This window comes from Tamandua tetradactyla, chromosome 25 (genome assembly GCF_023851605.1).
Source record: "Tamandua tetradactyla isolate mTamTet1 chromosome 25, mTamTet1.pri, whole genome shotgun sequence".
Lineage (NCBI taxonomy): Eukaryota > Metazoa > Chordata > Mammalia > Pilosa > Myrmecophagidae > Tamandua > Tamandua tetradactyla.
Window position 1 is genome coordinate 5193556 of NC_135351.1, and position 24654 is coordinate 5218209.

At 50.0% G+C, this 24654-nt stretch overlaps 2 protein-coding genes and 1 non-coding gene across 3 annotated transcripts in view; 1 reads left to right on the top strand and 2 right to left on the bottom strand.

Moving 5' to 3' along the window:
* The first annotated feature begins 690 nt into the window (after positions 1-690).
* PSMG4 (proteasome assembly chaperone 4) lies at positions 691-14465 on the top strand. The gene is made up of 3 exons (XM_077143889.1): positions 691-931; positions 4369-4444; positions 9346-14465. The coding sequence occupies exons 1-3, from the start codon at positions 758-760 to the stop codon at positions 9465-9467; spliced, it is 372 nt and encodes a 123-aa protein (XP_077000004.1). The 5' UTR covers positions 691-757; the 3' UTR covers positions 9468-14465.
* TRNAG-CCC (transfer RNA glycine (anticodon CCC)) lies at positions 8223-8294 on the bottom strand. The gene has a single exon. It is a non-coding gene; the product is annotated as a tRNA-Gly (tRNA).
* SLC22A23 (solute carrier family 22 member 23) overlaps positions 10837-24654 on the bottom strand; it is a 227978-nt gene continuing 214160 nt past the window's right edge. Inside the window, exons 9-10 of the mRNA XM_077143888.1 lie at positions 23604-23727; positions 10837-15495 (exon numbers count right to left, since the gene is read on the bottom strand). Of these exons, the coding sequence (XP_077000003.1) occupies positions 15138-15495; positions 23604-23727 (482 nt within the window). The 3' untranslated portion in view covers positions 10837-15137. The remainder of the gene's footprint in view (positions 15496-23603; positions 23728-24654) is intronic.

The following is a 24654-nucleotide window of genomic DNA, read 5'->3' on the forward strand; positions in this document are numbered from 1 at the left end:
CATTAACCTTAGTAAACCCCATTTAACGGTTCTATGAGAGGCCTGATGCCCACGAGCTATACGGAATGCCTTTGGTCTAAACACAGTACTCCTTGCACTCCTACTCCTTTGTTCTAAAATAATATACATACTGCTTCTTGCACTCCTACTCCTTCCTGGGGCGCTACTCTCCGTCCACCGCCACCAGAGAATCCGTCTGTTCGTAAGTCTTACTAAATCAAGGTCTACTTCTGTGCCTGCTGTGTTCTTTGCACGAACTAGGTCTGGGCCGGAACAGCAAATCAAACGGAAGCTCGCTGTGATGGGAAGTGCCTCTTTTTGCTGCTCCAGGAACTTAATTAAACAGTGACTTTAATTCGAGGGTGACATTTCATGATCTGGGAGACGAGATGGCTTAGCTCTGGGCTCATGGGTTCAGCCACACTCTGTTACAGGGGAAAGCGAGCTGCAGGGAGGGCAAAGGTTCTGTCCCTGAGGCGAGCAGGTTTCCCGACAGAGCTGAGGTTTGTCCAACAACAGGCTAGACGGCGGGAGGAGCAGACCCAACGCGGCACCTGACGCTGACCCACAAACGGCGACCGGACGCCACCCCGGCGGCCCAACGGCCTGAGCCCCGCCCCGCCAAGCCCCGCCCCTTCCGGAGCCGAAAGCGGAAGCCGCTCGGTTGCTCGGCGCTCGCCGGCTCGGGTCTGGCGGCCACGCTCGCCTGCTCGGGTCTGGCGGCGCGCGGGGAAAGCGGCGCGCGGGGGCCGGGCTCATGGAGGCGCCGCCGGGAGCTGCCGGCGGGGATGTGTCCCTGCACAACTTCAGCGCGAGGCTTTGGGAGCAGCTCGTTCACTTCCACGTCATGCGGCTGACGGACTCGCTCTTCCTCTGGGTGGGGGCCGCGCCGCACCTGCGCAACCTTGCCGTGGCCATGTGCAGCCGCTACGTGAGTGCGGGGCGGGCTGGAGGCGTCGGGGGTCGGGGCCCGACCAGGCTTAGGGCGGGAAGGGGGCGTCGGTCCCCTGCGTGCGCCGGTCTTCAGGCCCTTCTCGACTGTTCTCGGGACGTCTTGGGGAACAGGGAGTCGATCCGGCGTGGGGGGGGGGTAGCCGGCCCGCCCCTCCTCCGGAGCCGCCCCCTCGCCGGCTCCTCCCGCTTCTCTTTCTCCGGGAAATGCCGCCTGGCTCTTAGCTTTCAGAGCGCCTGTGTTTTGACCACACCTGCATTTATTTACATCGCTAGCACAAACCTCTTTCCTCACCTTCGCACTGCTGCGTCTCCATATGGCTCTTTGATAGGGGTCGCACCGTTTACATATTCAAGACCAGTCTCTAGAGCTTCCCTGCGAACCCTCGTCCTCCTACAGCCATCCTCGTCTCTCCTGACGGCAGCTCCTCCCTTCCGGGTGCTTAGGGTGTTCTTACACCCTCGGATTCGTTCTTGATGTCACCTGCCACGTCAGTGACTTAGAGGAACCCACCCCGCTCTCCCCTCCTGCTCGTCTCCATCCCGGGGCCAGGCCTCCATCGTCCTCTCCTCTCCCTGCTTCCGTCTTTGCTACTCGTGGCCGGTTCTCCACTGGGCAGCAGAGGTGGTTTTAAAACCGAAGTCAGACATTGCAGATCCTCTATTTAGAACTTTGAAGAGATAAGCTCCGAATACAGTTCGGGACACCCCGAGTGTGACCGTTCAGGTCCCGTGCTCTGGCTCCCTGCGACCACCTGGATCTCCTCCCCTCACACTTGCTCCTGTTTACCGCACCTCTTATTGCTCCCCCCTGTCCCCTCTGCAGAGCACTCACTGTCTGGTTCCCCCAATGAGGATAAGCCGGTGCTTGTCTGTTTATTAGGTCTCTCATGCCCAGTGCCTGACTCATGGCGGCTGCTGGTGAAATGCTGTTACCTGTGAGTGAGGCCTTCCTCACGCCTCCTTTCTTAGGGTTCTCCAAGAAAGACATCCAGTAACTGTCATCTGAGGGGCCAGCCGGGGGCAGTGAGAATTAGAAGAGGGACTCATCAGTTCTGCTTTGGGGTGTCACGTTGGGATTTCAGTGGGTAGTCCTTTTCTCCTTCATGCCCCTTACTGTTCTCTGTGTGTGTGTGTGTTTGTTCCTTTCTGCGGGGGGGGGGGGGGGCTGGCCCGTGGATCTTTGGTCATGTGGCAGTTGCAGGTCTCCCTTTGATTTGAGGGGGCCTGGAGGGGCAGGTGGTGTGGCTGGGGTTGTAGGGGTCTGGCACTGTGGCACCACTTTGCCTCTCTTTCCTCTTCCGAAGGCTTCATCAGTTAACAGCAGGTCAGGCCTTTCCCCCTTGGTGCAGTGCTAGCTTAGAGTAGTGAGGAAGGGCCCCTCCTAGGGGTGCTTTGGGAGTGTGACCACTAGTAGTCAGAGATCCTGGTAGGATGCATTTTCTCAAATGGAAATTCAAAGTCTGCCAAGGCCAGTCCAGAAAAGAAAAAGGGACACAGCCCAGGTGATAGACCTGCTGAAACCCTGTTCCCCCTACTGGCTACCAAGCTGGCTGGGGATAAGAGATGCAGGCCACCTCTTAAGGCAGGAAACAAAGACTCCTGTGACGCAGGGGTCAGCAAACCATGCCCCTGGACTGGCCCACGTACCATTGTAATAAAGTGTTACTAGAACACAGCCCTGCCGGTCCATATAGATGTCCTCTATGGCGGCTTCCCCACGTTGACAGCAGAGTGGAGTCGTACAGGCCCTGAATTATTATTTAGGCTCTGGCCCTTCACAGAAAAAGTTGGAGGCCCCTGTATGGAAGAGGGCACCAAATGTCCTGAGGAATCCTGTCCCCCCCACCCCCGAAACCTTCACACAAAAAGCAAGACCCTATGGGACAAACCACACAATGCCATTGTCTGCCCGGCTGGCCTGCCTCTTGTGCCTGGAGAGGCTGCTGAGCTAGGATGATGCAGGGCCCCCCGTGGCATTCCAGACCAGGAGGTGGGAGCTGGCCTTCGGGCAGCGGGCTGTGGGCCGCTCAGATGTCTGGGACACTTTTGGCCGTGTGGGGGAAAGTGATGTGGGTATCCCAGGAACAGTAAGACTCAGGCATGTTTCTGCCTAGGAGACCACTTGTCATAGTCTGGTTTTAGAAATAATCAACTGTTAAGAAGGTGTAACAGTGTGGGGGTTTTATTTTTGTGTTTCCTGGGAAAAGACCACCCTGTTCAGGTAGATTTTCTTTCTTGAGAGATTTTAACTGTAAATGGTATCAGCTAAATGTTGAATTTGAATTCTGTAACTAGCAAATTCACTCATTAGAATCATCTTTTCCACAAAAATGTATGTAGTGGTAGAATGCTTGCCTTCCATGCGGGAGACCCGGGTTCAATTCCCGGACCATGCACTTCCCACCCCCCCCACAAAAAAAATGCACGTAGTAAATCCTTTTGTTCTTATCCTGTGGTTTTGGTCATCTTTCACAGCCCTGAGCACGTTCTTGTTCTGTCTGTATTGAAGTTCCTTTGAACACTTAGAAGACAAGGGGTTTGTACATAGCACCTACCTAGTCATTTCGGCCACAGCTGCCTCAGTGGTGGTGGGAGGGCGTGCCCCCTAGAGCCCTGACTACGCAAATTCAGCCCCACTAAAAACCTTACCACTTCTCCAAATACCCAGACCTCTGTACCGAGGCTGTTTCTTCTAGAAGTCTGCTATTTTAATAAGAGTAGCTTTGGCCATATTTTAAGTTAGTGGGTTTTTCTTTTAAGCTAGGCCTTTTTTAATGGTGAGGCCTTTTTTAATGCGTTTATTTTCCTTAGCATTACTTATACTGGTTCTTTGGTTTTCTTGCTTCTTATCTGAAATGAGTACTAGTCATCTGCATCTAGAAGTTTTATTTTCACTGTTTGGATCCTAGTGGCTGGTGCCTTTTCTCCAAGTCAAGGCTCTTGTTGAACTTGCTGAACCCAGATGTGCCTTGGGGGTTGCAGGCGTGTGTCTCAGGAGATGAGAGCCCCTGCCTTAGCAGATAGCTCTGTGAGGAGCGAGGCTCCTGGTACCCACACTTGGGTTGGCTTTTTCTTGCTGTTTTCTTAATGATTTTGTTTGCTCCCCTCTTGGCTCTAATGGTTGCCCTTCATCTCCTTTGGAGTTCCTCACTCTGAAACAAGCCCTTATGTCAAGTGAGACCTAGAACTTTACGAAGAGCTCCATGGCTTCTCATCTGTTTGTTCCTGTGGAAGTCGCCTTGTACGCATCTGGTGATGAGCCTCTTTGCTTGCTGACGCAAATGCAAGCCCTTTTTGCTCGCTAACCTGTCGGAAGCTGCCACCACCACCCTCGTGAGGAATCAGAGGCAGCAGAAATATGGCTGAGCTGCTCTTGGCAGAGAAGCAGCAGTGCATTCTTTGTTTTGCTTTTAGGACTCTGTCCCTGTGTCCACCTCCCTCCTTGGAGACACTTCTGACACTACGTCCACAGGCCTGGCCCAGCGCTTAGGTATGTACTGCTGGCCGGGGATTGCCCGGGGCGCAGGTAGCCATGTCCCATAAGAGCAGTCCTCGGGGCCTTGCTGCTTCTGACCAAAAGAAGGTCACTTTGGAGCAGAGAGTCTTTGCATTAAGAGAAAAAGCAGCCGATTACTCACTGGGTAAGTGCAGACTTTGGCACACTGGTCCCTGGGAATGGGGCCCATCTTTTTGACCATCTACACTGTTGTTTTAGGGCCAGTACGCCCCATGGGGATCTCACATCACCACTGGCTGAGGAATGGCAGGGTTGTGGAGTCCCTTCCTGACTCCAGAGAGGACCTGCAACCAGGCGGAGATCCCTGGGCCTTGCAGCATGTGCCCCAGCCATGGGGAGCTGGCTACCCCTCAGCACCATGCTGTCTAGCGTTTGGGACTGGTTGATGAACGCAGTGGAAAGTGGGTAGTGTGGTGGGATACATGGGGTTGAAGGCTTCACCCTCCCTGCCCCCACACTACCCACTTTTCCTGTAAACTCGCAGGCAGCGCAGGGAGGAACGCGTGCGCCGTGCCCTGAATTGGGTCACCCCCCACTGGGTGGTCCCCTGACACCAGGCAGCCTCTGCTTCCTTTATGGCTTAGTGTTCACTAGCAGCTTGTTTTAGAATTACCTTCCAGCTTGGTGCTGGAGTCAGCCACTGTGCTCTGCAGTGTCCCTGGTGCTGGGGGACACCGCTGAGTGAGGGCCAGCCCTGTCTTTGAGAAGCTTATGTTTCAGTTGTGGGTCTTGTATAAAAAAATTCCATCAACCCGATCCCTGGTAAATAAGAAAATTGATGTCTGAGTCACACTGAGGTGCAGCCACAGAGCCAGGGAGGCAGAGCAGGGGAGAATGCCACATGCAGGTTGAGGAGTGGCATGTTCTAGACTTGCTGTGCCCTGTTTTGGTCATAAGTGGGGTGGGAATGGTGTGGTGGGACGCTGTCGGCATCCTAGGATCTTTCACTGTACTTTCTCTCTAGTCTGGAGTTACACAAATGATTTAGGTAGCTTTTTATTAGAAAACAATTTCAGATGTACAGAAATGTTGCCAAAAAGGTACAAAGAAGTCTTGCTTATCCTTCATTTGTATTTCACAATTTTGTTCCCTAGTCCCTCTCTCTGTTTATGTCAGTATTTTTTTTCCTGAGCCACAGGAAAGTGAGTTGAAGACATGAAGCCCCTTTGCCTCTAAATATCTCGGTGTGTATTTGTAAATGTTTAAGGGCAATGCACTTAGTAATAATAAACAGATTACTATGTGCCCCATCCCTTGTTAGATGAAGATGTGGGAAAATACTCATGTTTATAGAGACAGGAAACTGGAAAGGCTTGCCACAGTGGGGATGGCAGGCTGCTGTTTGAGAGGAGGACAGGGCTACATTGGTGCGCCCAGATAAGTTTTATACCAAGAAAGTAAAGTACCTGACTTAGGTTTGGACATCTCCAGATGGAGGTCTTATGTCCGCTTGTATGTACAAACGAACTTGAGGTCAAGGGGCACCCCCGGAGAGGGTCATCCTGTGTTGACCTGTATCCTGCTGGCCAGTTGTCTCGATCTGTGGTGGTCTAGAGGTGTTAGTGAGAATGGGGAGATGTCTTAAGCAGTATTTTATAAGGAAGATGAAAGGAAGAAGGGCTCTTAGCCAGGAAAGGAGATGATATTAGGGCTCCGGTTAACCAGAGAAGTGTTAGGAGGACTCTGGTGTGGATGGGGGACCTTCTTATTCCATGTGGCTCTGGGTGCAGAGCTAGGTATGTAGGTGGTGGTGTGGGCAGACCAGTTTTGCTTCCTGTGAGACCTGTCTTAGCAGAGTGGCTGAAATCACAGTGGGCTGCCTGAAGGGGAGGGGCTTTCCTGTCACCCAAGGAGAGCTGTGGGGTGGGTAGTATCCCTCTGGCATTGTTTCTACAACACTTTTGATTTGTTTCTGATCATCCCCAAACTCATGATTTCCAGGCCCTCTCATGTCCCTGCAACACCTGGGAAATGGCCATATTGGGGCAGCATGCTAGGGATACCGGATGAGGCCCTGCACCCCAGGCCCAGCTGTCACCCCTTGGCGGCCCACAGCATCCCGCAGACCAGCAGGAAGCCGTGCTGTGAACAGTCAGCTGTTCTTCCAGCGCCAGCTTATACGGCAACTAACCAGCTGTTTCTGTTCAGTCCAGTTTCTAAACACATTTTAACGTTTCTGCTATCAGGATGCTTTTTATATAAGTTCACTGTATGGTAGTTTAAGTGGCGCAGAAATTAGCCACCAAGAAAAGTCACAAGTACTGACACCTTAGATTCAGTAAGATAACAATATTATTTTTCTACTTTTGTTTGCTAATGTTGTGACAGTGTTGCTTTCTAATTTGGCATTGCAAAAGGAAAGCGTTCTAGCTGCTTTCAGAGTTAAGTAGACATCTCTGGTCTGGTCTGGGAAGTTAAGCCCCCATGGATAGTATGGTTTCATGGCAGAAAGCTGACTTAATAAATATTCTTTGGAAAACACTGTAGGTGAAAGTTGGAGGACTCTTGGGAAATACAAAATCTAAAAACGGGTTTTATTTTAAATTTGTTATCTGGAGACTTAAGATTCTGGTGGCCTCATCAGGCCAGGACCTTCACCCTGGCCCCTTCTCCGAGGTCTTGAGACTGTCTTTCTCACTGTTATAGAGAAGCATCTGTCTCTTTTCCCACGAGGCCTTCAGTTGCTTGAGGACAGCATAGGTCATGTTAATTATTAGAGTGACCGCATAGAGGGCTTCTTCTGTGCTTAGGTCTGGGGCAGGCAGGTGACATGGGCTATCCCTTCAGATCTTGAGTGATCGTGAGGTGTTCACTGCTGTACCAGTTTCACAGATGTGTAATTGCCAGCGCCCAGCACAGCACCTTTCACAGGGGTGGGTCTGCACTGGGGAGGAGCTGGTATGTTAACTGATGGACTAGTAGATGACTAAGGGGAGGGGAAAGTGGGTGACATGACTTTGAGGAGCTCTGTTTGCACTTGACCCTAGAGAGTGCTCTCTTTCATGGAACTTGTAGAGTTTTTAATCTGTGGCTTTGCATTTTGTCCATCAGCGTTTATTAGTTGCCTGTTGAAGTGATCGTGTAAGTTGTGTGCCTCGGACACTTGCTGGAGTCAAAGCGGAGGATGCAGTTAGTAGTTAAGCTGGGACAACCATGTGAACCACGACCATGTTAGGGTCACTGGGCTGTGCCCCATCGATGAGGAGCTAGACATCCTTGGGTACTAGAAAAAACAAATCAGCTCCACTCCCTTTGTTTTTCGAGGGCCCCTACTCTATGGGAGGAGATAGACATAGAAGTATTTGTAATAAGATGTGAGAAGTACAGCAGTGGGGGTGCTGGGCTTGAGGGAGGTGGGGAGAGTGGCCTTGGGAGGACTTCAGAGAGAAGCTGAAGGTGCACCTCAGCCCCAATGGGTGGGTGGATTCTTGCCTGGTAGATTGAGGTGGCAATGGCAGGGAGTCCCTGGAAATACCTGAACCCTTAGGTGAGCCGTATCTCCTAGTCTCCATTCTAACACCTGGTGCTTCTCATCTGTGGTGGAAGGTCCAAATGGGGTAGTAAGAAGGAAGAGCATGGGGTAGTTTATGAAGATGTGAACTGAGACATGGATTGTCTTCTCCATAGGTGAGCCAGGTGCCAACGAAAGGCATTAAGCCCTAGTACCTTCTCTGCTCTCAAAGCCCCATTCCTGAGAGAAAGGCCTTGGGGCCCAAGGTCAGCTCTTCCTCCTTTAATTTTGGGGGGCGCGTGCATGGTCCGGGAATCGAACCTGGGTCTCCCACATGGGAGGTGGGTATTCTAACCACTGAACTACCCGTGCACCCCTGCCTTTCCTCATTTTACACGTGGGATTCCAGGTCTTCTGAAGCCCCGTGCAGTTCCTTCTCCTCTGACCCACAGGGAAGACAGCAGCAACAGACAGCACAGGACAGCGGTGTGCCCTGTGTGTGCTCCAAGTGGAGTTAGAGCGTGGGGAAGCTCCGTGCTACCCCTGACTCCCACTTCCCTTGCCACCTTGGGCCTCCTGAGGTGGAGTGAGGGGCACTCATTTGGGGATCATAAATTAGTGTGGGCTGTGATATGGGCTGGGGGCTCCTTGATGGCAAAGAGGAATGTCTCACCTGCTGCTGGCCCTGGGGGGAGGTTAACTGGTTTGGGCTTGTCTTCAATTCAGATTCTGGGCATGGGGCTCAGCTTGATTTTTGCAGTTGCACCAGTTTATCTTAACTATTACTGGTTCTGTAGAAGGGGGCTAAAACCCATATTCACCATCAAATCAAAAGCTATCCATTTATTTGTATACATATATGTAAGTGAATAGAAGTACAGTGATTACATCCAGGAGAGGCATGGGGTTGGTGGAGGAAATGGTACCAGATGAGGACTCTACTATTTTATTTTAAATACTTTAATATTATGTATGCTTTTGAAATTAAAATTGAAAAAAAAATTCTGCTGAACAGTTCTCAAACTTTAGTGTTTGGGACCCCCTAGGGGGTTTGTTATAGATTGCTGGGCCCCACCACCAGTGTTTTTGTAGATCTGAGGTGGAGTGGGGGAGTGGGGTGGGATGTGGGTGGGGTGGGGTGGGGTGGGGTGTGTGCTGTGAGCGAGCATCTCCAGCCAGTTCCCGGGTGACATGTGCGTACTGCTCTGGGGTCCACTGAGAGCTGCTATTCTAGACACTGAGAAAGGGTCTGACTGCCCCTCGGCTGCTGTATGTGATGGAAGCTGTCCGGATTAGAACGTTTCTCTCTTCTTAAAACCCTGTTTTCTTTACCCAAGCATTTCCCACCTTTGGGTGGGGTGTGTGATACATGAGCCGTGCCGGTCTTTCTTTTACAGGCATGTCACATGTTTTCTGTTTATAGCCAGGAAGACCAACAAACAGGTGTTTGTCAGCTATAACCTCCCCAACACAGACAGCAGCTTCTCCTTGCTGGTGGAAAACAGGATCAAGGAAGAGATGGAGGCCTTTCCAGAAAAGTTCTAGCTGATTCGTAGAAGTGAGGACTTGTAGCTTATGTAGGATATAATTTTTAAATAAACTGATTGCATTCCACAGGTGTGTGTTTACAGTTTGTCTTTATAGCATTAGTGTTACAATCTTTCCTTCTTCCCTTCCCCAGGATTTGGGCTCATAGGCTCATATTAATCGATCTAGGGAAGCAGAAGAGCAAAAAGCAGCAGTAAACATTTTTCTCTCACTGAGAGAAAAGGCTCACTGAGGCGTCCATTTTGTTGGGACTGAAGGGGGCTAGTCTGATAGTCCAAGGAAGAGTTTAAATTTGTCTTGACTCTTAATAAGTACTTTCCCAATTAGAATTAAGATTGTAAGTCTTCATTATTTATGGACTCAAATGCTACAGCTACTCCTCGCTATTACGGAATTACTTCATAGCGTCCTCTTTTGTCCCAAGTTCCAAGTTCTGGTTTGGCCATCTTTAATCCTTAGCCTCCCCACTCCAACTTGAAATGGATTTCACCCTTTCTAGCACCACATGCCATTTTCTTTTACATCCCTTTCTCAGGAAAGCCATTTTTCACCCTAGAATTCCTCCGGGGGACCTTTTACCAGTGACCCATGCTGTAGCTCTACCCCCAGGCATTCAGATAGGTCTGCAGCCTGGATATCAAAGCTGTGAAAGGGAGGTTGAGAAACATGGGCAGAGGACTTCCTAATCTTTAGGGCACATCTGGTGCCTTTTATTACTACTGGATGTGGACAGTTAGGGCCCCCTGGTAGGTTGAATTATATACTCCAAGGAAAACACATGTTCTTTATCTTAATCCCATACCTGTGGGTGTGAACCCATTGTAAACAGGACCTTTGGAAAATCAGCGTGGGCCTTAATCCTGTTACTGGAGGCTTTATAAAGAGATTGACATGGGGCTGAGCCAGAAGCTGCAAGTCAATGGGACCTGGAAAAAAGGAGAGGATGTGCCATGTGACAGGAAAGCCCAGGAACCCAAGGACCAGCCTACCAGCTAGATTGCTCCCCACCCCAGAGGAAGCAAGCCTTGTGGCCCCTGAAACCGAGCCAGTAAGCTGCTATTGTCAAGCCAACACATTGTGTAGGCTTAGTCATGGCAGCCTGGAAACTAAGACAGGCCCTATGACACATTCTATGCAGTGGCGGAAATCTTCCACTGAGCAAGTGGATGGGACCCTCGGGTGGTGACACTGCAACAAGCACTTAATGGCCCTTTAGAGAGTAAGTGGGGTTCAGCAGTGCTCACTTCTTTTGCAGACTTGCTGCACTGACCTCTGAGAACCACAGCCAGCCCAAGCATCGTTGGAGAGCACAGCGGCACCTCTCTGGGAATAGCAAGTAACAAAGTCAGGGCTATTGAGAGAAGAGTTTGGTATAAATACTTTATTAAAGAAATAATGTTTTCTGGTTAAAAATACTACATTAAAGAAGAGACTTCGGGGTTACCAGTCTTTCCTCACAGAATCACAGTGTAAGATACTCATTCCTGGACCTCTCTAGGAACCCTCAGGCTATGGATGAGCAGAACATGAATCGGCAATAAAAAAGGTTCCTCAGCTTTCAGGATGGGCTCACATTTCCCAGATGCTTAGCAAACGGCTTGCGTTTAAGGCGCCCTCCGTCTCTGACCGCCCTGGATGGCCAGGGCTCTCCACGTGAAGCAGGGGAACGCCAGCCCCTCTCAGGGCCAGAGTGCAGGCGCAGCTTACAGCAAGGTTACATAGTGATGCCCGGAGACCTAAATGAACATGGAGCATTTTTATTACTCATAGTGGTAGTGAAATGTCCTTCATTGGATACCATCAGATGAGGTAGGGAAGACATTCCAGAGGAAGTTTGTTAATGGGGCAACATTTTATTTCTGTACATTTACATACAAATTTTTCCCCAGAGTTACAACAGAGCTGACATCATGCAGACATTTAGCTTTGTAGGACAGTTCCGGACTCGATTTAAGCTTGTGCTATGGCCGAGCACCACCAGACGGCACGATCGACAAGTATACAGGTAACACATTTCTCACCTTAAAACCTAATCCGAAACGGTTGGGGTTGCAGCTAGGACAGAAGGGAGGGGAGCATCCCCACTAGACATAATACACTGTATGCTTTCCCACAACGTTATACACAATACATTAAAGGTCCTTTAAAAGACCGACAGACCAGGCCGGCCGTGGGACTTGCCCCGTGTGTGCTCACGTGCCATCTAGGGCTAGGCCGTGGATGTCACAAATGCGGCTAGTGGCACTTCCAATTCAGCGACTTTCCCATTTGGCTCGAGGAAGAGGTGAATGTCTGAGTGCAGTACTTCCTTTACGAGGTTTGTTTTTGCTTTCTTTCTGTTCTGTGGCCAAACTGGCTTACCAGTCCCTTCCCTCCAGTTGCAGATAATTACACTCTTTAAAAAACAAAGCATGTAAAATTCATTCCTATTGTCTTGGGTGCTAATAGGTAGGGTATTTTGATGAGAATTATTAACATCTGGAAAAGAACAAAATGATATCTCCAGCCCTGTCTCAGATGTTCACATTTGTGCATAATTTATTGGAAGGGAACCTGAGCTTCCTGATGTCTAGCGTTAAAGAAATGCACAGATGGGTTGGGGAAATAGAGGGGAGGGAAGAGCGGCCCAGTTTGGATCTTCTCCCTGGGGGGAGGGGGGCGTGGAGAGCTAAGTCAAAGGGAATAGGACAAAGGGGTCTCCAGCAGGACAGACTGGAGGTGGGGGCTTGCAATCCAGTCCCTTCCTGCAAAGCAGGGCAGAACCAAACATGTGTTCGGGCAGCACACCTGGATGTCTTCCTTGTTGCCAGATTCATGAGGCTCTGCCCACAGAGGAACTTTCCTGCTTTGGCTATATTGAGTAAAAGCATTCCCAAAGACCTTCAGATACCCCTAAGCTGAAACAGCCAGCAGGGCTGGAGCTCAGCCTTGTTCTTGTAGCAACCTGGATGGAAGAGTAGCAGGGTCTTCTTGCTGAGAGATGCCATGTACCGAGGTCACTGGCAAGTCAGTATCGTCCTTCTAAAACCTGTGAGACTTTGGTTATGGAAATAGCTCTCTCTGCTCCCAGAGCCCAGCACTCTGAACGTGCTTACCTTCTAGATGTCCGATGAATCAGTCCTGACTACTGAAAACAATCAGCATTGTTCTTATCAGGCCTGAGTTTTTATTGTCATTTGAAATGGAGGCCAGACCCTGGACCAGAAGTCTGTGAGTGCTGTACCTTCCTAGAGGTCACTGCCAGAACTCTACAGTTTCAGCACATTTCTCAACAAAGCACTATCCGAGCAAGCCATCTCCAGGCCAAGGATGTTCATGGTTTCCATTCTTTGAAAAGCCTCTCCACGGTGCAATAAACACATTGCAAGCTGTCCTGGGATGCACAGGGTCCTCCTGCCTTGACCCCTTGCTGAGTGGCCTGACTGCTATCCATGCCAAACACTGTCCCAAACAGTGTTTGCTGTTTCTGGCTCTGCAGCAGGGAGTCTTAAAAAAAAAAAGGCAGAAGGCATTTCACGAATTTGGCACGTGAAGGTTGCACCTATCTAAAGAAAGGCCTTTATAAAGGTGAATACAGACTAACTTGGAAACACAGAACAGCAGTGACTCAAAGAAAGAAACCAGTGCAGGTGAAGGGGAGTTGGGACTGGAGTGGGTCAGGATGAGGACAGGTTGGTCAATGGTCCCTTCTTCCCCAAGCACTTGATTTTTTAGCAAGGTGACTCCAGGCATCTGTGGATGAGACAGCATGTTTCAGGTCTGTTCCCCTCCCTTGCAACCTTTTTATCAAGTTCATGGGCTCCTACTGGCATTTGTATCATTTCTGAAGGGGCAAAGTGGGTGCAAACAGCAAGCAGCAGACCAGGTGAGAAGTTGGAAAGGGAGAAAAGAACAAGTCAGGTGAACCTCTTTCCTGGTCCTCAGGATTCTGGCTACTGTTGGTTGGAAGTCATTTAATTTCTGAACACAGGCCCTGGACCAAGATTTCCCTGGAACGACATAGCCCACGGCAAGGCTGTGCGCTAAGAAGGGAAAAGTGGACAGCACGAGCCTCTTGCAAAGGGCCCCTTTTCTGAATTATAGGAAGAACCCGTGGCTGTCAGGAAAAGGTCGGTGACTGTGTTGCTACAAAGCGGCATCTACCTGAGCCAATAAGGCTTGTTTCTTAGAGGAGCCGACTTCTAGTGCCACCTTGGTGTCCTTTAAGAAGCCCCCGAGTTTACTCTGTGCCACCCCTGCAGGCAGGTGGAGAAAGCTTGACCTAGAAAGGCAAGGGGGAAACCACTGTCTAGGACAAAACAAGGAACACAATTACAATCCTTGGATAGCGGAGCAGGGGGCTGGGGCTGGGGGTTGAACTTTGGTTAATTATTGCTTTCTCTGAATGTCTCTCGATGCTTGTAAGAGGCTGGATGGCCACCGGGCTCACCTGTGAGAAATCTGTACTCCTTGCCCTATGCCACCCCCACCCCCACAGCTGATGGAAGTGATGAGAAGCAGGGGGTGGGGGTGAGGAAGACCAAAGGAAGGCATTAGGAAAAACAGCGGTTCTTGAGGAAAATGTCCCGCAGGTTTTCCAGTCTCTGGGCGTGAAGTCAGTGAGAGGTGACGGTCATCCAAGCTGGTGATTTCCTACGAGGTGTGTGCTCTAGGTGTGGGTAACAGGTGACAGTTTGGGAGAGCAGCTCTCTCTCCTGTGGATTTAGTCTGTTTTAGCGATTTTTTTTTCCCTTGTTATTTTTTAGTTCGGAAAGTAGCCACGTTTTTTAAGTAGTGGTGGCAAAAGAAAAAAAACTGGCTGTAAAAGTGAGCTTCCTGCTGGAGCTAAATCTGGGAAGGAGGATGGTTTGGATCTCAGCACACTTGCTCATCGTGTACTTAAGTACGAAGACCTGGTGCCAGGAAACCGTGGCGTGTCAACCACCGGTCATTTCAGATTTCCCGTGAAAGGGTTACGCTTTTCCCCAAAGAGCTTCCGGCACTGAATACAAAAGGATGGCCCTGAAAGAAAGACTAAGCTGGTTTTAATGATATCTGTGAACTGCTTTCCCCCCAACACATGGAACAGAAGTGCTTACCTTACAGACAGGAAGAAAAAAAAAGGCAACAACACAAAACCCAACAAAAACCATATGCGGACTCTGGCAAAAACCTGACGGATTTACATTTCCCTCTGTTTCTGCAGTTGTGGTAACGGTGCACGATAGTTTTCCATGTCTCTGACCTGGGCAGGCAGCCTTGGGATTTGGGGGCCCCTCGACAAACCATTTGGCTCTCCCGAGTCGGGGGTCACGGCGGGTCGTAGTGTGTGTGTCCTCTCGAGGAGAGGTGCGGCCGCTGAGTTCCTTATTAAAGTGTCTTCCTTGGAATGGCCGCGTGGCTCTCTTCCGAAGGAGGTGGTTTCACTGTGGGCTCGCTGAGAGGAAGGGGAATTAAAGTGCTTCTTGTAAAAATGACCAAAATAAATACAAACATTTAATGGCGGAAAAGAAAGTCTCGGAAGGGTTATTTCCATCGAGTCTGCGGCCTCCCAGTGCACAACCCCTGGACTCGGCGAAAGACACCCCTTGCCCCACGCCAGCTGCGAGGCCCCGGGTCAGGGGCCTGGCGCCACAGGTGGCCGGTCGCAGCGCGCACACCTGGGCCGCGTGCCCCACCTGGCTACAGCTACATGCCCTTCACGCCGTTGGCCGTGGCACCGTCGGGCAGCCCGTCGGCCGCGGCCGCCGCGTCGTGCAGACCCGAGTAGTCCTTGAGCTCGGCGTTGGTCAGCAGCAGGGGCTGCTCGCCCTTCTTGTGCGGCAGCAGCGGCTGCCGCGTGTAGTGCTCGCCGTGGGGGAGGTTCTCGGGCAGGCTCTGGTTGCGGCTCTCCGGCAGCAGGAGGATGCAGATGATGCAGATAAGCGTGCAGCAGGCGAAGATGATGTGGTGCAGGAAGTAGCCCTTCTGGTTGTGCAGCTCGATGATGGGCGCCGTGAGCATGCCGAAGCCCGCGCTGGCCAGCACCAGCCCCAGCCCGCCGCATCTGCCGAGGAAGGGCGCACAGGTGAGTGGCTGGCTGCAGGGGCCCCGACGGCAAAGCGGCTCAGCCAGGGGTGAGTTCCCCGGGTGGACCGAGGAGACCCGCCTCTCAGGGCACTGCCGCCCCCTGCACGTGCCACGCCATCTCCCCCTCAGCCCCTGCCATCCCCCTGCCCCTGACCACCCTCCCCCCCTCCATCTCTGGGAATGTTTGGGCTGACCCATGCCCTGCTTGAGCATACCGCAGCCCTGAGTTAGAATCCTAAATGCAGGCCTATGGCAGGAGCCATTGCCTCCATCCCGGGCAGCCTATGGGAACCTGCCCGAAGGTCCCAGGGACTGGCAGGTAGGTACTCTGGAAACCTAGACCCTGATAGAAACGGCTATGATGGCATCGCCGGGGTCATGGGCAGCATCCTGGCTGGTAGAGAGGCACAGTGTTCAGAGTCAGGAGGCAGCGTCCCCTGTGCCTGGAGCCACACAGGTCGGAGAGAGCAGCCGCTGAGCATGCTGCAGAGAACGGGTGGAGGCAGCCTTGGCTCCTAAAAGTGGTAGTAGAATTGTTTGCCTAGATCCAGAGAGCAGACAGGGTAAGTGCACAGAAGTTACAGGCACACGGATTCCAGCTGGTTTAAGGAAGAACTTTCTAATGGAGAGCTTCAGGAATTAGGCGCCGCCTCTCAACACGGGGACCTTTCTCCTTGGATGTGCAGAGGCAGACGCAGGCTGAGGGAGGCATCACCCTGCAGTAAGTGGGACATGGGGATGTGAACTTCCAACCTCAAAGAACCTCTGATTCTCCTGGTTTGCGCTGTAGGTGGATCCCACCTCAAAAAATGATGGCTCCCTGAGCTCAAAGATATATGACCAATGCACAGAGAGCAACTGCACATCTACATACTAGCAGCAAACAATCTGAAAATGAAATTAAGAAAATTCCATTCACAATAGCATTAAAAGTCTAAAATACTTAGAAACAACAAAAGAAATGCAAGACTTGTAAGCTGAAAACCACAAAATCGATTGCTGAGAGAAATTTAAAATGATTAATAAATGGAGAGAAATGCCATGACCACAGATGGGAAGACTCGATATTGTTAAGATGGCAATTCTTCCCCAGTTGATCTACAGATTCAGCATATTCCCTAGCAAGATTCCAGCAGACCTTTAAAAAAATTTCTTTTAAAGATAATAGGTTGTTTCTAAAATTTACATGGAAATGCAAAAGGCTTAGAATGGCCAAAAGTAGTTTTGAAAAAGAACAAAGTCAGAGGACTTAACGTCCCAACTTAAGATCAAGCTGCAGTAATTAAGACAATGTGATCTTGATAGATGTATAGATCAATGAACAGAATTGAGGGTTCAGAATTAAACCCTTACATTTACAGTTAATTATTTTTTTACAAAGGCAAATTTAATGGGGGAAAGGATAGTCTTTTCAATGAGTAATGCTGAGATAAGAGGATATCCATGTGTAAAACTTTAAATTTAGCCCCTTACCTCATATCATACACAAAATTAATAAATAATGGAACATAGACCTAAATGTAACAGCAAAAACTCCAACAGTTCTAGAAGAAAACAGGAGAAAAATCATTGAGACCTTGGATTAACCAAAGATGTCTTAGATATGGCACCATAAGCAGAAACCCTAAAAGAAAAAAAATTTATCAAATTGGACTTTATCAAAATTAAACACTTCTGCCCTCCCAAAGAGACTGCTAAGAAAATGAAAAGAAAGCAAGTGATATACAGGCAGAAAAGGCTTGCAAAACATATGATAAGGGACTTATCTCTAGCATAAATAAAGAAGTCATAATTCAATAAGGAGTCAACCCAATTTAAAAAGATTTGAATAGACATTTCTCCAGAGCTACACAAACGGCCAATAAGCACACAAGAAGATGCTAAATATAATTAGCCATTAGGGAAATGCAGATCTAAACCACAATGAGATACCACTTCACACCCACTAGAGTGACTATAATAAAAAGACCCTAATGGATGTTGGTGAGGAGGTAGAGAAACTGGAACCCACAAACATCACTGGCGGGAATGTAAAATGGTGCAGCCACTTAGGAAAACAGTTTGAGAGTTTCTGAAAAAGTAAAATATGAACTCATGAATGACCCAGCAATTCTACTCCTAAGTATCTACACAAGAAAAATGAAGACTTATGTCCCCAGAAAAGCGTATAAGTGAATGTTTGTAGCACCATTATTCACAACAGCCCCTAAATGGAAACAATTCAAACATCAATAAGCTGGTGAATGTACATACAAATCATGGTCTATCCATACAATGGAACATTATTCAACCATTAAAAGGAATGAAGTACTGATATGTGCTACAACATGGATGAATTTCAAAAACATTATGCTACATGATTGTACGATTCCATTTAGGTGAAATGTCATAAAAGGCAGCCAGTCCACAGAGATAGAAAGCAGATTAGTGGTTCCAGGAGCAGCCATGGAGCCTCACTGCAAATGGGCACGAGAGCACTTTCCAGAATGACAGAAATGTCCCCAAAGTGGATTGTGTTGATGGCTGCACAGCTCTGTAAAGTTACTAAAAATCATTGAATCGTATGCTTACAAAGGATGAATTTTATGGTCTGTATGAAGTATACCTTAGTGAAGCAGTTACACACACACACCCTGCTCTAACTGCAGGGGTTGGGGTGTTTTGCTGGTGCAAATCCCTGAAAGCTTCTCGGTCTGGTTGGGCAGGTGGGCGGGGCTGTCCTGGCCTCACCTTTTCTTCCCGAGGATTGAGAGGCCATCACTTGCTTCCCTGCCCTGTCACCTGCTGTTCCTGGCCAGGCCTTCTGTCCACTGTGGAACGGCACAGCCCACCCCTCTATCCCCAAGGTTTCCTAAAGGACTCTGCTATTGTCATGCAGGGAAAAGCGGTTCTGCCTCCACTCCCTATGACCCTGTGACAACAGACCCTATCTTCGGCCAGTCCTGGCCCCACGGCGCCCCACAGGGGGATGGCCCCAAGGCCTCTAGCAGCCCTGAGCCAGGAAGGAAGGGGCCAGGGCAGGAAAGGGGAGTCCTGAGAAGGGGTGGCTGGGAGGGCAGCTATTCCAGGGTTCTCCAAGTGGGCAGCTGTATGGAAGGACTGTCTTCATATCTGACTGACAGATCTATGGTATGGACAAGAAGAATAAAAGATTCTTAACAATCTTTTCTCAAAGAATGGAACAAATAAATGATAACTGTGTGTATGGGAGGGACAATGAGGGTGGAGGTCCCCTAATCCCTTTTTTGTAATAGTTCACACACACAAAAATTAAAAGACATCTCTTCCTTTCCTTTTTCTCTCTCTTGCAGTTAGAAATGGGCCTCCTGTCTTTGCAGGCAGCGGCCTACTTGTCCAAGGCAGCTCCCAGCTCAGGTGGGCAGGAGAGCTGAATTCCTTTGTATTGGGGGATTCTTAGCCCAATTGACTACACCCTTATAAGAGACCTTGAAGCAGAGGATCCTACTAAGCCATGCCAAGATTCCTGACAGAGACTGTAAGATAATAAACGTGTGCTGTTTTCAGCCTCTAAGTTTTGGGGCAATTTGTTACACAGCAGTAGCTAACAAACACACTCAGTGAGCGATGGAATTCCCTAGCCATAGCCATGGAGGAAAACAGCGAGCCACCTCCCATCCAAACTGTGCCATGTTCTTGGGACTGTATTAGAGAGCCTACTCCAAGGGAGAGACTGAAAGGGCTGCAGAAATAGCCATGCCATTGTACCACTGTGCCATCATGGGTTTAAAAATGAGGGACAGCAATATATATATTGGTGTCTCCCAGATAGCTATCCTTCTCTGGCAGAGGGTCACTGCCTCTCATCTTTATTGGACAATGAGAGTTCAAAGGCAAGGGTTCTTTGCTAGAGCATCATCTGACTCATGCTGTGCTTTACAAAGGCTTTCCCCAGGTAGGACAGTCAGCTCCCCAGGTGACTGGGGCAGGTTAAATATAGATGGTCGCCAGAAAGAGCAGTGCAGTCGAATCCAACCATCACATGAATATCGTCAACACCCAGAATAGCCATTTGGCCTTTTGATGGATGTGGCACCCTCAGGAGGCCAGGGGAGGCTGCAAGGGGCAAATCGGGTGCCAGGGACAATGGCTGTGTCTTCACAAGGATACCGGCCAGGTGCCATTTTCTCCGGGACCTCCTGGTGTCTGACCTGACCACCTTGCCACTAGGTGTGTTGTCAATGGTGAGCAGAGAGGGCTTACCTTTCCTGGGCATGGAAAGCCCACCTGTGGGTTAACGGTCCAGAAGTACAGTGCACAGGCCCTCAAAGAGGGACGCACGCAGATTCATTCTTACAGGAGGAAATGCTCCCCACCCCAACAAAAGTTGCCCCTCGTAAAGGAAATGAAACATATTTCACTCAAGGTAGTATATTATGGCTCATTTTTAAAAACGTATCTATCTATAGGTATATGTACTTAGTCTGCACACATGTAGATACAGATATAATAAGCAATATATCATTATATATATTTTTCCATGAGAACAATTTTGTTTGGTTTTCTCACAAGGATTCATTGAGATCGTTTCACAGGATTAGGAACAACTGTGGCAGAATGTGGCATGCCTGTCTGCCTTTCTTTCTTCTCTTTTGAAGTCTCAGTTCGTAGAATGACTCTAAAGTTCATTTTGCTGCCTGCCACCTCCTTCACCTCCCCCCAAATGCTGACTTCAATTACACGTTTTCTGCCTTTCTCCAGTTTGTCACTAGAGGGCAGCAGGTACCTACTTTATTTACATGTCAGTGTTGGCAGAGGCCGGATTTACAGAAAAGAGCCATAGGGCAAGTTTCATGCTTGTGCTTTGGTAGCCCAAACTTTGTCATACCTACTGATTATCCGTATTCTACTAGTCATTACATCTAACGTAAACTATAAGGTCAGAAAGACCGACACACTGGCAGACATTAATCCCTATTTACTAACAGGAATTTGGCAAGCTAAAATTCCGCATCCTCAAAATCATTCAGCTCAACATGTGAATGCCACCGGTTTGCCTTTAAACACAAGAAACCAACCTCCCATATTCACTCCCTCTTTAAAATTCCTGAGTGCATCTTTACTGCATTTCTGTGATGTAAAAGATGTAACACCAACTTCCACAGAAATAAATATAACTGCCCCAAATACTTACGGCAGAATAATATCAATTGCCACTTCTTGAGCCACAGTCCTTTACACAGACTCTTCCTCTCTCCACCGCCCCACACTTAAACTTGCGTGACAGGCACAATAATTCTCATTTTAAGGCCAAGAAGCTCCAGCTGGCTCAGTCTGGCCATTTCCACGTGTTGGGGTCTGGAGTCTCAGGATGGAAGCAGCTCCCCCTGCACTTACATCTCCCTCGCCATTTTACCAGAAATTAGACTCCAAACGTCCCATTAAACATGGAGAAATGCTACCATCCTTATCTTCCCCGTTATTTCCTATCTTCAGCTAACAGAGGAAGCCACAACCAGGTTCTCGTAGGGAGGTGGGATACAGAGGAGTGAGTCAGAAAATGTGTTTCAGGGAAGAAGCGGGGAGAGGGCAGGGGGCAGGCAAGGTGGCTGGGCGAATGCAGGGTGCTGGGACCCGGCAGCCAGGTGCCTGTCTGGAAATGGATGGGACGCGTGGTTATCACCCTGGTGCCTGAGATGAAAAGGGAAACAGGGAGGGCCTCAGTGGCCCCCATGACAGCTTCCGGAGGGGCAGATGACAGAAACAAGGGTCTGCCATGGAAAAGCCATCCACTGCGTCGTGACCAACCCAGGTCCCCAGGCCCCAGGCAAAGGGAGACCCGATGAGCCAGGCCTCAGGAGCGGAGCTGAGGACCTGCTGCGCCAGCCAAAGTGTCTCCGGCCTGGGTCAGCCTGGAGGGGGAGTGAGTCTCTGTGATGAAGTCAGGATGGTATGGGAGGCGGCGGCATTTAATGTGCTCTCCTGAGCCTGGATCGTTCTTGGACCTTGGACTTTCACAAGCCCCTCCATGGAATGGTTCCTGATCTACAAATGTTGTTCTAGTCAATCAATCCTCTCCCCTTCACGGCTGCTCTTCTGGTTCAGCAGGTTTGTTTTTAATACAGCGTTGTGGGCAAAGGATAGCTGTCAGGAGAACAAAGCTCACAGACCCAAGCCACGGTCCAGCTTCTCTTGGACTCATCTGTGTGAAAGCAGGGGGGTTCGCGGGGGAGGGTACATCCATTGCAGGAATTCTGGGGGAAGGGTTTCTGCATGCATAGGTGAGGGGAGGTGGGGGGGCCTCTCAAGGGGAGGCTGGGGAGGTGGGGGGGCAGGGCAGGGAGACAGGGGATTCGCCAGCAACAGTGCAAGAAATCCAGAAGGTCAGGAGACCCCTTTTGTACTTAATTCCCTTTCATCCTCTGCAAGCACGAAACACCACCAAGGGGCAAAGATTTCTCTTTCAAGTCTGTCATCTCGGCAAGCTGGATCTCTGAACATATTTATTGAATTTCTATCCCCAAATTAGTTTTCCAGGTTTGCATCAAAGAGGAAAGGGATGCCCCATTTCCTTCATTGCAGCTAAGTAAAATGGAACAATGCATTACGAGGCCATAGACTTCCCTTACCAGGGGAAAGCACTTCCTCCCGCCCCCACCTACAGAGACACAGGTCATCAAGGCAAGGCTGCAGGACACTCCAGAAACCACCCCTCAAAGAGCTCCTCTCGACTTCTGCTCTCTCACAAGACACACCTTTGCTGCGTTCTTTTATAGAATAGAGGAAGGAAATTTAACTAGGTGAAGACGACGACTCGGAACCAAATCGTATTTTGCCATGGCTCAGCATGAAATACCTGAGGTATTTTGCAATAACCAGCATGAAATAAACTCCTGACCTGTCTCTTCACTTCAGCTTACACAAAAGGTAGGAACAGAAGGGCTTACTTTGCACTAAATTGCTTTTTTTCTCAAATACACAATTCCTTGGGATTTTCTTACAGGCACTGAGTAGCCTTCAGGCTTGGCATGTTTTGTAAAAATCTGAAAGGATGAATCAAAGCGAGGTCACGTGCAAAGTCCGTTGTCAGCGTGACTCCTGGAAATGTGGCGAGGAAGGCAGGCCCTGGGCCTCCAGCTGGCTCCCCAGGCCCTCCCTGGCGCCAGCAGGCGAAAGGAATGAGTCTGTATACACCCTACTTTGAACTGTGATTGCCTGAACCTGACTCTCCGTGTGGGAAAATAAGCGTGGTGGATGTCATCAGGCTGGTTTCTGGGCTTTATTTCACAGCCCAGAACTGTCTGAAATCACGATTTATATATATATATATTTAAAAATCACAGCCATTAGAAATGCTAGTGGTATCCTCATAAAATAAGTTCAGTGTGGTGTAAACCAAAACAAGGTCCTTGGGAAGTCACGACAGTAACTACGACGGAAATGCTGTGAGGTTCAGTTTAGCCATACCTTTTTATACTCTTAATAGCATTCGATGGTTTGTAGCACCCACATGCCATTTCCAGAGACAGCTCCAGAGGGATTAAACCTCACTTTACAAACTAAAACTGAAGCACAGGTGGATAACGTGACATCCTGACAAACCCCGGACAGGTCAGGTGTGCGCTAGTCCCGCCGACGTGCTGGGTTCTTGGTACAAATATCAGGCAAATAAATTGAATGCTCATCACTCATGGCACTTCCTCTCTATGAGGCTTACCTTTGGATTAGTGACCTTAGCATCTCAGGCCAACAAAAACTAAGGTCTTTTCTCCTGCGTTTTAAAATTTTGAAATAGACATATGCATTTTTGACTGCAGTCTCTTAGAACAGTTCACGGTGGGTGATTTCAGGGGAAGTCCGGGCATAGGGACCTCTGCATCTCCCCCGTCTCCAGTCGCAGCTGTGGCTCCCAGGCCCTGACGGGCTTCTGCTCCTGGGGGTCCCGGGTCACGTTCTCATTTGGCTTGGGGCAAAGGCCACCACCTGGGTGCACCTTGACCTCCCAGGTGAGGTAGGCTGATCAGCAAGGGCTGGGCCACACAGAAAGTCTGGCTGAGGACCCGGAGACCAGTACTAAGTACTAAGTACAAGAAAAGCATGGCTGAAGGCGCGTCTTCTAGCACTCACCTGATCACAGTCGGGGTGATTTCCGCGCAGAAGAAAACGCTGAGGCTCCCCACGGCGTGGGAGGCGAACATGCCCACGATGGAAAATGTGATGGAGAATTTGTCCTTGACGCTGTCACTCATCCCTGGGGGGGTGGGGCGGGGGGAGGGGCGGAGAGTCAGAAGAAGGGGTGAGGGTATGAAGGAGGTGGGAAGGGGAAGGATAAGAAGCGGGAAAGGGAGGGCAAGGCCGAGCAGAGGGTGCGTGGTGGGGAGGATGGCCTGGCCTTGTCTCCTCTCTCCTCCCGTCTTGGTGGCACAGACGGGGCACTAGGCTCCCTTGAAAGACTACCTAGCACCGCAGGGCCTGGGAGGTCAGAAAACTTTGCTGGGTACCCGAGAATTCTTTGTCAGCCTGTGTACCTGGCTGTCGTACCGCCTGCTGCCAAAATTCCTTAGGCTAAGTGCCAGCCCGGGCAGGAAGGGAGGGTAGAGGGCTCCCCCATGATCAAGCAACATACTCTCCCCAGAGAATCTCTGCCCTTGAGGTTCGAACAGCCCAACACTGTTTGACTCTGGTCCCAAGTTCGAGTAGCCTGACACATGGCACAAGGCCCTGCAAGCAGTGTCGACTGAAGAGAACAGAAGCTCGGAGAACCCAAGCAGAGAACAGAAGGGTTTTGGGCCTGGAGGGAAACTGCTCTTGGAAGTAGCACCCGAGCCTGAACTCGCAGCGCAGGCAGGACGTAGTTTGCACATTGGCATGCTGCTGGGGTTCACGTGTTTGGGGTGCAGCTCAGTTCCCTCCCAAGGTTGGATGGCGAGTGCAGGCCCCGAGGCCCTCGTTCTAGAGGCGCTGCAGGGATCAGGCCAGGCGGGAGTGACCAGCAGAACCAAGGACCCAGAGCCGTGAGCTTGCGTGACTTAAAAGGGGGTCGGGGTAGCAGCTTCCCCTGACAGCATGGAGAGCTTTCGGACCTCGCTCAGGCTCTGTCTGTAGGACAGACAGTGCTGGCGACAGTCCCAGGGCTTGCTGGCCATTGGTGCCAGGGGAAGGGGTGGGGGTGCACGCC

What these genes read in the sequence shown, in the direction of transcription:
- PSMG4 (XM_077143889.1), top strand. Translation starts at nt 758, where the DNA reads ATGGAGGCGCCGCCGGGAGCTGCCGGCGGGGATGTGTCCCTGCACAAC. An exon ending in TGGCCATGTGCAGCCGCTAC is followed by an intron (nt 932 to 4,368) that starts GTGAGTGCGGGG and finishes TTTTGCTTTTAG; the next exon opens with GACTCTGTCCCTGTGTCCAC. An exon ending in AGGCCTGGCCCAGCGCTTAG is followed by an intron (nt 4,445 to 9,345) that starts GTATGTACTGCT and finishes TTCTGTTTATAG; the next exon opens with CCAGGAAGACCAACAAACAG.